At 67.4% G+C, this 14,000-nt stretch overlaps 2 protein-coding genes across 11 annotated transcripts; one reads left to right on the top strand and one right to left on the bottom strand.

Annotated features, from left to right (window-relative positions):
* Positions 1-150: 150 nt before the first annotated feature.
* On the top strand, positions 151-12,688 carry LOC119847414 (DNA-directed RNA polymerases I, II, and III subunit RPABC5). 7 transcript variants are annotated; one of them, XM_043501122.1, is made up of 6 exons: positions 151-284; positions 1,008-1,455; positions 1,857-1,934; positions 2,721-2,869; positions 11,986-12,081; positions 12,444-12,688. In XM_043501122.1, the coding sequence occupies exons 2-6, from the start codon at positions 1,014-1,016 to the stop codon at positions 12,516-12,518; spliced, it is 840 nt and encodes a 279-aa protein (XP_043357057.1). In that variant the 5' UTR covers positions 151-284; positions 1,008-1,013; the 3' UTR covers positions 12,519-12,688. The 7 variants fall into 7 exon arrangements, with proteins under 7 accessions (XP_043357057.1, XP_038238128.1, XP_043357058.1 ...); XM_038382200.2 differs by lacking the exons at positions 11,986-12,081; positions 12,444-12,688 and adding an exon at positions 3,079-4,064; XM_043501123.1 differs by lacking the exons at positions 151-284; positions 1,008-1,455 and having other exon boundaries at positions 1,851-1,934.
* Positions 4,176-9,096, bottom strand: LOC119847413 (tetraspanin-4-like). Of its 4 annotated transcripts, none has more exons than XM_038382199.2 (8): positions 8,903-9,096; positions 8,293-8,372; positions 7,544-7,735; positions 7,053-7,127; positions 6,851-6,952; positions 6,649-6,777; positions 5,115-5,198; positions 4,176-4,594 (listed from the first exon to the last, which is right to left on the bottom strand). In XM_038382199.2, exons 2-8 carry the CDS (start codon positions 8,359-8,361, stop codon positions 4,526-4,528), a joined length of 720 nt encoding a protein of 239 aa, XP_038238127.1. In that variant the 5' UTR covers positions 8,362-8,372; positions 8,903-9,096; the 3' UTR covers positions 4,176-4,525. The 4 variants fall into 4 exon arrangements, with proteins under 4 accessions (XP_038238127.1, XP_043357052.1, XP_038238126.1 ...); XM_043501117.1 differs by having other exon boundaries at positions 8,293-8,378; positions 8,908-9,045; XM_038382198.2 differs by having other exon boundaries at positions 6,649-6,952; positions 8,903-9,046.
* Positions 12,689-14,000: the final 1,312 nt, after the last annotated feature.

The raw sequence follows: 14,000 nt of genomic DNA, 5'->3' as shown, positions 1-14,000 counted from the left end.
GCCATGTCTCTGCGTGGCGGGGGCCGCCATCTTTGTGCGGGGCAAAGGACCGTGGCTATGTTTGCCTTGGGGGAGGAGGGGATGAGTCGAGGCTTGGTAGTGGCCGCCATGTTTATCCGGGGAAACAAAGCCGCCGCCATATTTGTGCGGGGCGCGGTGTGGGGGGCGGGGCGGAACTGCTCCCGAGGTTATAGGTCAGGGGTCAGAGGGTGACGCTGTCGTGGGCCGCGCAGTGACCCTGGGGGCTGGGACGGACAGAGGGAGGCAGGAGGCGGCGGGGGCAGGTAACGGGGCCCTCGGGAACCCAGACGTCCGGGCTCCCCCCTCCCCATACTCCCCACCCCTGGCAGGGAGAGAACCCAGGCGTCCGAGCTCCGCCCCCCCCATACTCCCCACCCCTGGCAGGGAGAGAACCCAGGCGTCCGAGCTCCGCCCCCCCCATACTCCCCACCCCTGGCAGGGAGAGAACCCAGGCGTCCGAGCTCCGCCCCCCCCATACTCCCCACCCCTGGCAGGGAGAGAACCCAGGCGTCCGAGCTCCGCCCCCCCATACCCCCCACCCCTGGCAGGGAGAGAACCCAGGCGTCCGAGCTCCGCCCCCCCCATACTCCCCACCCCTGGCATGGAGAGAACCCAGGCGTCCGAGCTCCGCCCCCCCATACTCCCCACCCCTGGCAGGGAGAGAACCCAGGCGTCCGAGCTCCGCCCCCCCATACTCCCCACCCATGACTGGGATCCCGGACGCCTGGGTTCATTCCCTGTCTCCGATCTTGCTCTAACCACTAGCCCCCACTCCCCTCCCTGAGGTGGGAAAGAGCCCAGGCGTCCGGACTCCCAGCTCCCCCTCCCTGAGCCAGGAGGGAACCCAAGCGTCCGGGCTCTGCCCCCCAGACCATGCCCACCCAAGCTGGGAGAGAACCCAGGCGTCCGGACTCCTAGCCCCCCCCCCCCCCCACCGAGGCAGGCGAGAACCCAGGCGTCCGGGCGCTCACCCCTGTCTCCCGCAGGCCGGGATGACGGGCATGGCTGACAACCACCGGGAGAGCTGGGCGGGGCTGATCGCGGAGGCGGAGCGGTACCGGCGCCGGACGGGGAACGAGGTGGTTCTGATCACGGCTTACCGGGCCCCGCAGCCGGGCGGCTTCGCCTACACCCAGCACGGCTGCGGGGCCCTGGGCGACGCCACCCGCCGCTACCTGGAGGACATCGCCGTGGTCCACAAGACCACGGCTTTTACCTACGCCGCCCGGCCCCCACCTGCCCCCCGGCCGCCCCCCAGCCCCTACTCCCGCAGCTGCCCCCCCCAGGACCCACCCGCCAGCCCCCACTGGACAGCGGGCGCCCAGGGAGCCCCAGCCGAGGCCGTCGGGGGGCAGGAGGAAGAGGAGAAAAACATGCCGGCGCCCAGGGAGATGGAGTCACCGGGAAAGCAGCAGCCCCCCAGCGACACCACGGGTGAGTCCGTGCCCCCAACGGGGGGGGGGTGGTCTGTCTACCTGCACCCCACCCCAGAGGGGCCGCATCTCAGCACGAGGCAGAAGGATCTGTGTGCCCCACCCCAGAAGGGACGCATCTCAATGCCAGGCAAGGGGACCCAGGCCCACACCCCACCCCAGAGGAGCCACGTCATGGTGCCGGGCACGGGGTCACAGTCTACCAGCGCCGGGCAAGGCCTCCCCGTCTAGCCATGCCCCACCCCAGAGGGGCTGCATCTTGGCACCAGGCAAGGGGACTTGTACACCCAGCCCCTGCGCCCCATCTCACTTCCCTGCACCAGGTGCGGGGTCCCCGGATACCCAGTGCCCCACCCCAGAGGTGGCTGCATCTCCTCACGGGGCCCTTCTGCGGCTCCCCAGGTCTCTTTGTGATGGACGAGGACTCCCCAAGCCAGGATTATGAGCCCTTCTTCGATTCGGACCCGGAGAGCACTGACGGTAGGTTTTGGGGGGGAGGTGTCGGGGGTGTCATGGAGTCACCAAGGCGATGTCCGTATGAAGGCAGCCTGGACTCTGGGGGACCCTCCTCTCTTGGAGCTACTGTCCCCAGGACAAGACGCTGCCCCAGCTTCCACCTTCCTGGGGCTGACCCCGGAGCATTCAGCATCCCCGTCCACACCATGCGCTTCACGCAGCGAGTGCGCCCAGCGGGGGTCCTGGAGGAGCCAGGGGGCCCTGCCCCCCAACTCCGCAGCCAGCCATGACCATCAGCCACCCAGGGACAGAGATTTATTAGCTGACAGGAACACAGCGTAGAACAGAACTTGTTAGCACAGAAATCAAGGACTTTCAGCCAAGTCCATCTTGGGGAGGCCTGGGCCAGACGCCCTGGACTCCCCCCTACAGTCCCCAGTCCCCCTGCAATCCGCCCCTTGCTCTTGCTGGTCTTTGTCTCGCTTCTGGGGCACAGAGTCACTTGGTCGCACCCCCCTGCTGGGGCTCAGGTTACCGGCCATTCCCTATGTGCAGACTTCAGAGCTGCCTCGCCTGCCCCCGAGGGCCTCGGTGAAGGTCACACACACAATTCCCATCACCTAGCATTGGTGCTGCAGACAGGGAAACTGAGGCACGCACAAGCCGGTAAAACTCATGTGCAGCATCACAAGGTGACTAAAACCCCACCGCCATCTCACCCCGTGTGGCTGAGGGGAGGGAGCTTGCCAGAGACGGTGGAGGAAGGGTGGGGGCAGCTGAGGTCCCCCTCTTACTCTCTTCCCTCCCCAGATGGCAGCCTGAGCGAGGAGGCGCCCACCCAGCCCCCACCCGCCCCCCCCAACCACCAGTATGCCAAGTCACTGCCCGTCTCCGTGCCCGTCTGGGCCTTCCGGCAGGCGGGGCCCGAGCAGCGCTCGTCTGACGAGGAGAACGCCAAGGTGCGGGGCCCGGCGGGGGGATGGGGGGGGTCCCTCGCCCTGGCCCTGGTTGGAGTCTTAGCAGAGGTGGTGGGGGGTCTGTCTCAGAGAGTAGAGGTCGTGGTGGTTGTGAGGGAGAATCCGGCCGCAGGGGGAGATGTGGGGCGGGGAGTGTTAGGGTCCCCGGCTGGTGCCCCTTGCGCTAACTCCTCCCCCTCTCCGCCCCCCAGCACTCGTCCCCCGACCTGGAGAAGATCGCGGCCAGCATGCGGGCGCTGGCCCTGCGTGGCTCCGACGGCACCGAGATGTTTGGGGACCTGCCCCGCCCCCGCCTCAACACTGGGGACCTCCAGAAACTGCAGCGGAAGTATTGACACCTCCCCCCCCGCTGGGGGAGGAGCCCTGACAGCCTGGGGCCCCCCCGACAGTGCCCCCTCCCTTGGACACTACACCCCCCCAGTGGCAGGGCAAGGGGGAATCCCCTCCTGCCCCAAACAGGCCTGCGGTGACAGAGGACTCTCTGGGACACCATGAGCCAGTGGAACTACCTGCCACCGCATCTAAGCTGCAGGGGGATATTAGCTGACAGCTTGCACTACAGGATCATGAGGGTTGCAGGGAGATGATGGGGCGGGGGTTTCAGGGGCCCTGTGTCCTGTCCCCCCCACACACTCCATCCCCTCCCACAGCAGCAGATGTGGTGGGGAGCCCCTCTGGTCCCCCCAACACTACAGCTACTGAGAGGGAAGCACCCCCCAGTGCCCCCTCCACACACTACAGGGGACACTGCCCCCCCAAAGTGTCTTAATAGATTTTTGTAAGGCCCTCTGTTTGCACATGAGCTGTTCCCCCAGAAAGGGGGGGCAGTTTCCCCAAACCCCCCTATGGGGGGGGGCTCTGCTGTCAGCCTCCAGGAGAGACTTCTCTCCCCCACCCCCCGGAACTGACACTCTAATTTTTGGGGGGTGGGGAGAACTGCTGCCTCCTTTGAGAGGACAGGCAGGAGCTGGCTTTCAGAGCCCAGCCTCAGTACCTGACCCCAGAGGGTCCCTGGCACGGACCCCCCACCCCCAACTTCTTTTGTACCAGATGTTCAGGGGCCCTGGCCCTGCCCCTTTATTTTTGTCCAAGATGATTGGTGGGTCAGGGCGCGGGGAGCCCCGCCCCTCCATCCCCTTGTTGGCCAATAAAAAGATGCCAACTTTTACCAGCTTCAGCTGTTGGTGCCTCTGATTTTGGGGGGGTCCCTGCTTCCCAGGGTGTGTGAGCTCCTAGCCCCTCTCTACCCCCCTCCCCACCTCCCCCAGGCATAGCTGGAGCCAGATGTCAGACACAGAACCATTTATTGTTTTGGGCGTAGGGCAGGATAGCAGAAATGGGGAGTGCGGGGGGCTGTCCTCCATGGGGGAACCAAACAGGCCAGGGGGTGGCAGAGGGCTCTCTGTGCCCCCACCACTGCATCTCAGCTGCAGGGGGATATTAGTGGGCTGGGGAGAATGGTCTCAGTCCAGCGTGGACTTCAAGCCCCTGCTGTAGGATGTGACTCCCCCCAGGCTCTTTAAGCGGGTGGGGGGGAGGGCTGGGGTTCACCCCTTGCTCTGTTGGTGATGGGAGGCCAGGCTGGTAGGGGGAACAGGTGTAAAAGGGACTGGGGGGGCAGACTCCAGGCCCCCCTCATCAGTGGTAGTATTTCTCCACCTTCAGCACTTGGCAATACATCAGCATGGAGGAGACAAGGCCCAGGACCTAGAGGAAAAAGAGGAGGGTGAGGTGAGGGGGCTTAGCCCACGGGCAAGGCACTGCAGGGCACCGAATGGACCTGGGCAATTTATCGGGGGGGCCTGCGTCCCTGCCCATCCTGGTTAGCAGCCGGCACTGGCCCTAGCCTCCAGAAACCGATCTCATTCTTCTCTGAGCCACACGTCCTGCGGGTGTCACAACATCCCCTGGCAGGGAGTTCCGCCAGTTAACGGGGCGTTGAGTGAAGCAGAACTGCCTTAAGTGTGTCTTAAAGCTGCTGCCTGTTAACAGCAGCGGGTGACCCCTGGTTCGTGGGTCAGGTGATGGGTGAATAATGCCCCCCACTTCCCCCTGCCCCAGTGCACGGCCCCCCTGCCATGGCCTTTTCACCTCCCCTCACCCCCAAGCTAGGCCAGCCCCCAATGCGCCTTCGGTCCCTTTTCCAATTCTAATAGAGCTTTGTGGATATCACTGGGGGCCCCACCACACGCCTCGCCCCAGAGGAGACCCCTGCAGCCCCCCTCACCTGGACGACAGTAATGCAGGCAGCGAAAATGCCCATGGCCCAGACGTTCTCCCCCACCCAGGACTTCACCTTCTCGTAGCAGGGCTGGAGAATGGGAGAATCACAGAGACGGGGGGTCACTGAGCCAGGCCCCTGCCTGACCCAGCCTTATAGACCTCCCAGGCCGGGATCTTGCGGAAGGCTCTGCTCCCTGCACAGATCACCCCACCCCTGTCATGTTGCTCCCCTCGGCCTGACCCCCCCCATCCCACCCCCAGTAACACAGCCTGGGCCCACCTGAGCCACTGCGGCCAGGCCCTGTTCAGCGTGGGAGCCGGTGTCACCTCAGATCTTCCCGTCCTGCGGGCAGGGCCGGGCGCCGTGGGCCCCGCTGCCCATTTCAGAGCCACATTCGCCTTCCCATCATCACGTTTTTCATAAAACGCTCGACCGGGCCCCGGGGCCGTCGCTATTTCTGAAGGGTCCGGCCCCAGTTTGCTACGAGCCAGGCCCCTGGGACGGCGGCAAATGCCTCCCTGACAGCGAGATCGGGCGCGTCTCCGGCGGGGCCCCCCCCCGTGAGGGCAGAGATCAGGGCGGCCCGGCGCTGTGTGGTCGTCATAAATCCGTGCTGGCTGGTACGTGAGAGCCGGAGAGCAATGGCGACCGCGCCCTCCTCGGGCCTCACCCGGGCGTAGGGACCGCGTCCTTATCTGGCCATACCGACCACACCCTCCTCAGGTCTTATCCACCCATACTGACTGCCTCCTCCTCACCCAACCGTAGGGACCACACCCTCCTCGGGCCTTACCCGGGCATAGCGACCGCACCCTCCTTGGGCCTTATCCATCCCTACTGACCGCACCCTCCTCGGGCTTTACCTGGGCGTAACGACACCCCCCTCCTTCGTGGGCCATAGGGCTGGCTCCTTGAGCCTTACTCACCCCTACTGACCGACTGACCCCTCCTCTGGCTTTACCCAGCTGGACCGATGGCCACCCCCTCCCTGTCCCAGGCATTACTCAGCCATAATGACCAACTGCCCCCTTCCTCCAGGTGTTACCCAGATGGACTGACTGGACGTCCCCTGTGGGCACTACCTGGCCACAGTGACCAGCTGCCCCCTTACCCCCCTGGGGCATTACCAGCTGGATTGACCATCCGCCCCTTCACCATGCCAGACATTACCCAGCAATAGTGACCAGCCACCCCCTCCTGCCCAGACGTTACCCGGCTGTACCGACCAGGTGCTCCCTCCCCCTAAGCTGCTACCTGGCAATACTGACCGGCCAACCCCTCCCCCCAGGGCCTTAACCAGCCATAGTGACCAGCTGCCCCTCCCCTGGGCATTATATGGCCCCAGTGACCAGCCACCCCTCCCCCTGGGCGTTACCTGGCCATAGCGACTGGCTGCACCCTCCCTCCGGGTGTTACCCGGCCCCAGTGACCAGCCACCTCTCCCACTGTGCCCTAGCCCCGCCAAGCCACAGAAGATGGGGTGGAGGGTGTCTGGGGTGTTCTGGGGGGGCTGTTAAGGGCAGGGAGGGGCACTCACCTCCTTCCACCAGGCGGCACCGATGCCGGAGCAGGGGGTGCCGTGCTCCAGGCAGCAGGACTCGGGCACCCCCGTCCCGTTGCGCACCTCGAACCAGTCGGTGTAATTCTGCACCCCGCAGCACCGGAACTGCGGGGGAGAGGAGCGTCAGACAAGGGGGGGAACTAGCAGGGGGGGACTGCAGGGTGCCAGGGGGGCTCACCTCGGTCTGCACCGTGTCCCAGGCCTGGGTCAGCGCCGGCTCCCCCGGGGCCCCATATCGCCGCAGCCCCAACTTCAGGTCATCCTGAGCGTATCTGTCAAACTGAGACCCAGAGTGGGTGGGCCAGGGGGGCAGTAAACAGAGGGAGGGGCCGGGGGGGTCCATGAAGTAGGGGAAGGGGAGACGGGGGGTGCCCCCTTACCTGCCCCCGGCAGGCGTAGAAGGCCAGGCCCCCGCTCAGCTCCAGCAGGATGATGGTGAGGAGAACCACGAAGAACTGGGGGAGTGGGAGATGGATCAGAGCCCGCCCAGGACAGCTGGGGGGACCCTCCTCCCCACTCAGCAATGGGGGGGTGTCCCAGGCTCCCCCCTGACCATATCCCCCCTCCCCTTGTTCCCCCTCATACCCCCCAAGGCACCCTCCTCCCCCCGTATCCCCCAAGCCACCCCCACCACATGTTCCCCAGCCTGTACTGCCCCCTACCCGTAATCCCTCTCCCCTCCCCTGCAGACAGCCCCCCCAGCCTCCCCACGTACCCCCCCAAACCACCCCACCACATGCCGCCCGCCTCCCCCACCCGACCCCCCACTCGTAACCCACACCTCCCTCTTGATATCCGCCTCCCAGCCTACCCCACAGGTGGAGCACCCTGCCCCCCCGACCCAGCCCCCCAGCCCAGCCCCTGGCCCTACCGTCCGCAGGAGGCAGCGTTGCTCGGTGGCGGCCCCCAGACAGCCGAGGAAGCCCAGGGCCATCACGACAGCCCCCGCGGCCATCACCAGCCCGGCGACCCCCAGGGATGGGAGCGAAAGCGACAGTGTGGAGAACCGGCCCTGCGAGAGAGCGAGCCAGAGCCCCACGCCCAGCGCCCCGCAGCCCCCCAGCTGGGGTGGGGTGGGGTCAGGGGATCCAGCCACAGCCCAGTGCCCCCCAACCCCACACCCCAGTGCCCCCCTGCCCAGCGCCCCACAGCCCCCCAGCTGGGGGGTCAGGGGTACCCAGCCACAGCCCAGCGCCCCCCCGCCCAGTGCTCCACAGCCCCTCCCAATCCAGCCCCCTGCAGCCCCCCAGCTGAGGGGGAGTCAGGGGTACCCAGCCACAGCCCAGCGCCCCACAGCCCCCCAACTGGGGGGGAGTAGGGGCAGAGGTACCCAATCACAGTCCCACGCCCGGTGCACCACAGCTGGGGGGGTCAGGGGCACCCAGCCACAGCCCCACACCCAGTGCCCCACAGCCCCACGCCCTGCGCCCCACAGCCACCCAGCTGGGGGGGACAGGGGCAGGGGACCCAGCCATAGTCCCATGCCCAGTGCCCCACGCCCCACAGCCGCCCTGCTGCGGGGAATGGGGTCAGGGGCATCCAGCCACAGCTCCACACTCAACGACCTCCCAGCTCTGCCCCCTCGGCACTGCTGCTGGGACGCTCGCAGCAGAGACTTACCCAGAAGATCAGGTTGAAGATGAAAAGCTCCAGCTTGAGACAGAAGAGGCAGCGCTGGGTCGGGCCCATAGTGCAGGAACCTGGGGAAGGGGGGAAAGCAGAGCCGGGTGTTGGGGGGCAGCACCTCGGGGGGGCTGCTCCCCACCCTGCCGGTGCCCCTCATTCCCGACCTGCAGCCCCCTGCTAGCCCAGCCCTGGGCTCTCCCCACCCCACTTTGCTCGGTTCCCCTTCGCCTCGCAACTGGTCCCTGACCGGGGGGGGGGGGGCAGTGACCCATCCTGGTTCCCTCGCCCCCCCCCATTCCCTGCCCCGTCCCAGGGGTGGCGGGGGGACTTGTCAGTCCCGGGGGGCTGGAGCACGTGGGGGTTCTGGGTCCCCTCGTCCGTCCCCAGATCCACTGGGCCCAGGGAGGCTGCGGGGGGAGGTTTGCCCAGAATATCCCCCCTCCCCGGGAGGAGCAAGTGGAGATGTTGTGGCTCCCCACCCGGCCCCCCGAGTTCCACGGAGTTTGGCGGCTGGAAAGTTCCGTCCTAGCAGCCCCCCCATCGCATCCGCTGTCCCCCCCCCAAACGTTCTCAGCGGGTCCCTGCGCGTCGCGCCGCCCCTCACCTAGGCCCTGGGCGGCGGCGGGGTTGGGGGGCGCTGCTGGAGCCCACTAAACTGCGGGTGCTGCTCGCTCGGCCACGGGGGGGGGATGGATGGGGGGAAATTCCAGGCTCAGCGGGGGGAGGAAATGGGAAGGGAGGGAGTAGGAGGGGCGGGGTCTGGGGAAGGGGCTGGAGAGGGAGGGGCTGGGGGTGTATGGGGGCGGGATCTGGGGCTGGGGGTGTATGTGGGAGGGGTCTGGGGAAGGGGCTGGAGAGGGAGGGAGTTGGGGTCTCTGGGGGCGGGATCTGGGGCTGGGGGTGTATGGGGAGGGGGCTGGGGGTCTTTGGGGACGGGGGCTGGGGAAGGGGCTGGAGGTGGAGGGGCTGGGGTGTATGGGGGCAGGATCTGGGGCTGGGGGTCTCTGGGGGCGGGGGCTGGGGAAGGGGCTGGGGTGTATGGGAGAGGGGCTGGGGATCTCTGGGGGCGGGATCTGGGGCTCGGGGTGTATGGGGGTGGGGGCTGGGGGTCGGTGGGGGCTGGGGAAGGGGCTGGAGGGGGAGGGGCTGGGGTGTATGGGGGAGGAGCTGGGGATCTCTGGGGGCGGGATCTGGGGCTCGGGGTGTATGGGGGTGGGGGCTGGGGGTCGGTGGGGGCTGGGGAAGGGGCTGGAGGGGGAGGGGCTGGGGTGTATGGGGGAGGAGCTGGGGATCTCTGGGGGCGGGATCTGGGGCTCAGGGTGTATGGGGTGGGGGCTGGTGGTCTGTGGGGGCCGGTGGAAGGGGCTGGAGGGGGAGGGGTTTGGGGGTCTATGGGGGAGGGGCTGGGGGGGCTGTGGAAGGGGCTGGAGGGGGAGGGGTTTGGGGGTCTATGGGGGAGGGGAAAAGCTTACAGGGCGCCGGGGGAGAATTGGGGGTGACAGGCTGAATGGGGGGGCTCCGGGGCTGTTCGGTTCCAGGGGGGGGGCTGTTTTCCGGTTTCAGACCCTTTCCGCCTGCTCCCCACCTGCCCCGCCGCCGCCCCATAACCCCGCGCGCAGGGGGGCTGAATATGCCCCTCCCCCCACCGCTGGCCACACCCCCCGCCGGCCCCCGCTGCCCCCTAGCGGCCGGCGCCGACCCGACATAAACAAGTGGCCGCAGCGGGAGGCGGGTGAGCGCCGGGGGCTGCGCAGGGTGAGTGTCCGACCCCCCCCGGGCCCCTCGTGGCTGCTGGGGGAGGGGCAGGGTGAGTGTCCGACCCCCCCCGGGCCCCTCGTGGCTGCTGGGGGAGGGGCAGAGGTGAGTGGCCAGAAAACCCCCCCGGGCCCCTTCGTGGCTGCTGGGGGAGGGGCAGGGTGGAGTGTCCGACCCCCCCCCCGGGCCCCTCGTGGCTGCTTGTCGGGGAGGGGCAGGGTGAGTGTCCGAACCCCCCCGGGCCCCTCGTGCTGCTGGGGGAGGGGCAGGGTGAAGTGTCCGACCCCCCCCGGGCCCCTCGTGGCTGCTGGGGGAGGGGCAGGGTGAGTGTCCGACCCCCCCCCCGGGCCCCTCGTGGCTGCTGGGGGAGGGGCAGGGTGAGTGTCCGACCCCCCCCCGGGCCCCTCGTGGCTGCTGGGGGAGGGGCAGGGTGAGTGTCCGACCCCCCCCCCCGGGCCCCTCGTGGCTGCTGGGGGAGGGGCAGGGTGAGTGTCCGACCCCCCCCCGGGCCCCTCGTGGCTGCTGGGGGAGGGGCAGGGTGAGTGTCCGACCCCCCCCCCCGGGCCCCTCGTGGCTGCTGGGGGAGGGGCAGGGTGAGTGTCCGACCCCCCCCGGGCCCCTCGTGGCTGCTGGGGGAGGGGCAGGGTGAGTGTCCGACCCCCCCCCCGGGCCCCTCGTGGCTGCTGGGGGAGGGGCAGGGTGAGTGTCCGACCCCCCCCGGGCCCCTCGTGGCTGCTGGGGAGGGGCAGGGTGAGTGTCCGACCCCCCCCGGGCCCCTCGTGGCTGCTGGGGGGGGGCAGGGTGAGTGTCCGACCCCCCCCGGGCCCCTCGTGGCTGCTGGGGGAGGGGCAGGGTGAGTGTCCGACCCCCCCCCCCCGGGCCCCTCGTGGCTGCTGGGGGCTGCGCAGGGTGAGTGTCCGACCCCCCCCGGGCCCCTCGTGGCTGCTGGGGGAGGGGCAGGGTGAGTGTCCGACCCCCCCCCGGGCCCCTCGTGGCTGCTGGGGGGAGGGGCAGGGTGAGTGTCCGACCCCCCCCCCGGGCCCCTCGTGGCTGCTGGGGGAGGGGCAGGGTGAGTGTCCGACCCCCCCCCCCCGGGCCCCTCGTGGCTGCTGGGGGAGGGGCAGGGTGAGTGTCCGACCCCCCCCGGGCCCCTCGTGGCTGCTGGGGGAGGGGCAGGGTGAGTGTCCGACCCCCCCCGGGCCCCTCGTGGCTGCTGGGGGAGGGGCAGGGTGAGTGTCCGACCCCCCCCCGGGCCCCTCGTGGCTGCTGGGGGCTGCGCAGGGTGAGTGTCCGACCCCCCCCCCGGGCCCCTCGTGGCTGCTGGGGGAGGGGCAGGGTGAGTGTCCGACCCCCCCCCCGGGGCCCCTCGTGGCTGCTGGGGGAGGGGCAGGGTGAGTGTCCGACCCCCCCCCCGGGCCCCTCGTGGCTGCTGGGGGAGGGGCAGGGTGAGTGTCCGACCCCCCCCCCCGGGCCCCTCGTGGCTGCTGGGGGGGGGGCAGGGTGAGTGTCCGACCCCCCCGGGCCCCTCGTGGCTGCTGGGGGAGGGGCAGGGTGAGTGTCCGACCCCCCCCCCCCGGGCCCCTCGTGGCTGCTGGGGGAGGGGCAGGGTGAGTGTCCGACCCCCCCCCCCCGGGCCCCTCGTGGCTGCTGGGGGAGGGGCAGGGTGAGTGTCCGACCCCCCCCCCCCCGGGCCCCTCGTGGCTGCTGGGGGAGGGGCAGGGTGAGTGTCCGACCCCCCCCCCCCGGGCCCCTCGTGGCTGCTGGGGGAGGGGCAGGGTGAGTGTCCGACCCGGGCCCCTCGCGGCTGTTGGGGGGCAGGGGCTGTTGGGTGCAAAGGGAGGGGGGCTTGGGGGGGTCTCTGGGGCCGGGGGTCGCTACCCCCCCTCCGCTATTCCCAGCTCAGTGTCTCTCTTCTCCCCCCGCCCCCCACAGGATGATCATCCCGGTCCGGTGCTTCACCTGCGGGAAGGTGGTGGGCAACAAGTGGGAGGCGTATCTGGGGCTGCTGCAGGCAGAGTACACAGAGGGGTAAGTGGGGTGCGCCCCACTCCCGACCCGCAGCCCCCCTCCCCCCCGTAGCCCGGCCGGTGCGCCCCACTCCCGACCCGCAGCCCCCCTCCCCCCCCGTAGCCCGGCCGGTGCGCCCCACTCCCGACCCGGAGCCCCCCTCCCCGCTGTAGCCCGGCCAGTGCACCCCACTCCTGACCCGCAGCCCCCCACCCCCAACCGGCCTGGCCGGTGCGCCCCACTCCCGACCCGCAGCCCCCCACCCCCAACCGGCCTGGCCCGTGCCCGTCACTCGTGACCCGCAGCCCCCCCCGCCTGGCCCATGCGCCCCACTCCCGACCCGCAGTCCCCCCATTCTGAGCCCTGTCTCTCTCCCCCCGCAGGGACGCTCTGGACGCCCTGGGGCTGAAGCGATATTGCTGCCGCCGGATGCTGCTGTCCCACGTGGATCTGATTGAGAAGCTGCTGAACTACGCCCCCCTGGAGAAATAGCACCCTCTAGTGGGGGGGGGCAGCACGATGGCCCCCCCCGCAGCCAGGCCCCGAGTCCTCTCTGCTGGATCCAACATGATGCTTTAATGTGGGGGAAGCTCTGCCTCCGTGCAATAAACCCCCAGCCAGAGCCGCACCTGTGTCTGCAGCCTGTTGTTCCCCCCCACTAAGCTTGTGTCTCCCTAGTGCCCCTTCCCCACCCCACCACCTCCATCCTGCAGCCAGGAGCCCCTCCCCCCACCATACAAATACGTGTCTGGTGATTTAATGATGGAGGTTCCAGGTCTGTTGGGCAGAGTTAAGGGGATGGCTGCCTGGGGTGGGGGAGGGGGCAGAGTTAAGGGGGGTGGGAAATGTACCATCTTAATTCTGTTGCTGATAACCTGGAAAGACAGTTGGAAAAGGTGAGGTGGGGGCTCTGGGAACCTACAAGCCCCTGCCCCCAGGGGGCGCAGGGAGAGGTAGCTGCAGCTCACCAGGGAACAGGCCTGGGGCTCCAGAACGGGTGTGGATCTAGACCATGCGGCAGCCCATGGACACAGGCATCCATCTAGAACCCACCCGTGCAGATCTAGACCCGGAGGAGTGGGTCTGAAGCACGGGAGCGGATAAACACAGGGCGTTGATCTGGAACCCAGCAGGCTCTAGAACTCAGGGGATAGATCTAGAACCCTGGTCCCCTGCTGCCCAAACCAACTGCCCCTGGACTTCCTAAAACTAGAGCTGACAATTTGCTAACTGGAAGCGTTGCATCCCCCCCGGGCGGGCCCTAGGGTAGCCGCATAAAGCGGAACAGGATCACCAACTAAGCTGCGTCGGTAGCACAAGTGAGGGTGATGTGATCACATTTATAATGTGCAAGCAGAGTCCAGCCGCGTCCCAGCTGGGGCTGTGAAGGAGCTGATTTCACAAAGCCAGAAACAATTCTGAGGCAAAGCAGCTGGGAGGAAAGTTTCAAACCGAAATGGAGGATTGTTCAAAAACGTTTAACGGGCTGTTCAAAAAGCCAGGAGCAAGAAAGGCTGGATGGGTTTTAAAAAATAAAACAGCCTAATTGAAAGGGGAAGCAAAAGGACCTATGAAATAATGTAACAAATGGAAGCAAGGGGTAGTTGCTAATAATAATCAGCAGTTAGGAATTGTAGAAAATTGATAAGGGAAGGAAAAGGATACCAGGAGACATCCATGGCCACATAATTAAGGACACTGAAAGAGTTAATTTAAGTTATTGGTCCACTCCTAGATGAACATGCTAAAATAGCAATAATAATGCAGAAAAGACAGAATTGTTCAATATTTCTGATCTGTATTTGAGTAAAAAAAAAAAAGTAGTCAAAATTCATTATAACACTTTCCATTCCACTAGTATCTCAAGAGGCTGGTGGACAGCAGCTACTGAAGTGAGATACTTTTAAATTGGCAAGTCCAGATAACATCCATCCAAGAGT

This window comes from Dermochelys coriacea, chromosome 23 (assembly GCF_009764565.3).
Source record: "Dermochelys coriacea isolate rDerCor1 chromosome 23, rDerCor1.pri.v4, whole genome shotgun sequence".
Taxonomy (NCBI): Eukaryota; Metazoa; Chordata; order Testudines; family Dermochelyidae; genus Dermochelys; species Dermochelys coriacea.
This window is presented reverse-complemented; position numbering and strand designations above follow the sequence as displayed.

What these genes read in the sequence shown, in the direction of transcription:
- LOC119847414 (XM_043501122.1), top strand. Translation starts at nt 1,014, where the DNA reads ATGACGGGCATGGCTGACAACCACCGGGAGAGCTGGGCGGGGCTGATC. An exon ending in GGACCCGGAGAGCACTGACG is followed by an intron (nt 1,935 to 2,720) that starts GTAGGTTTTGGG and finishes TTCCCTCCCCAG; the next exon opens with ATGGCAGCCTGAGCGAGGAG. An exon ending in CAGGCAGAGTACACAGAGGG is followed by an intron (nt 12,082 to 12,443) that starts GTAAGTGGGGTG and finishes CTCCCCCCGCAG; the next exon opens with GGACGCTCTGGACGCCCTGG.
- LOC119847413 (XM_038382198.2), bottom strand. Translation starts at nt 8,361, where the DNA reads ATGGGCCCGACCCAGCGCTGCCTCTTCTGTCTCAAGCTGGAGCTTTTC. An exon ending in TCTACGCCTGCCGGGGGCAG is followed by an intron (nt 6,953 to 7,052) that starts GTAAGGGGGCAC and finishes TCTGGGTCTCAG; the next exon opens with TTTGACAGATACGCTCAGGA. An exon ending in GTGCCGCCTGGTGGAAGGAG is followed by an intron (nt 5,199 to 6,648) that starts GTGAGTGCCCCT and finishes CCCATTCTCCAG; the next exon opens with CCCTGCTACGAGAAGGTGAA.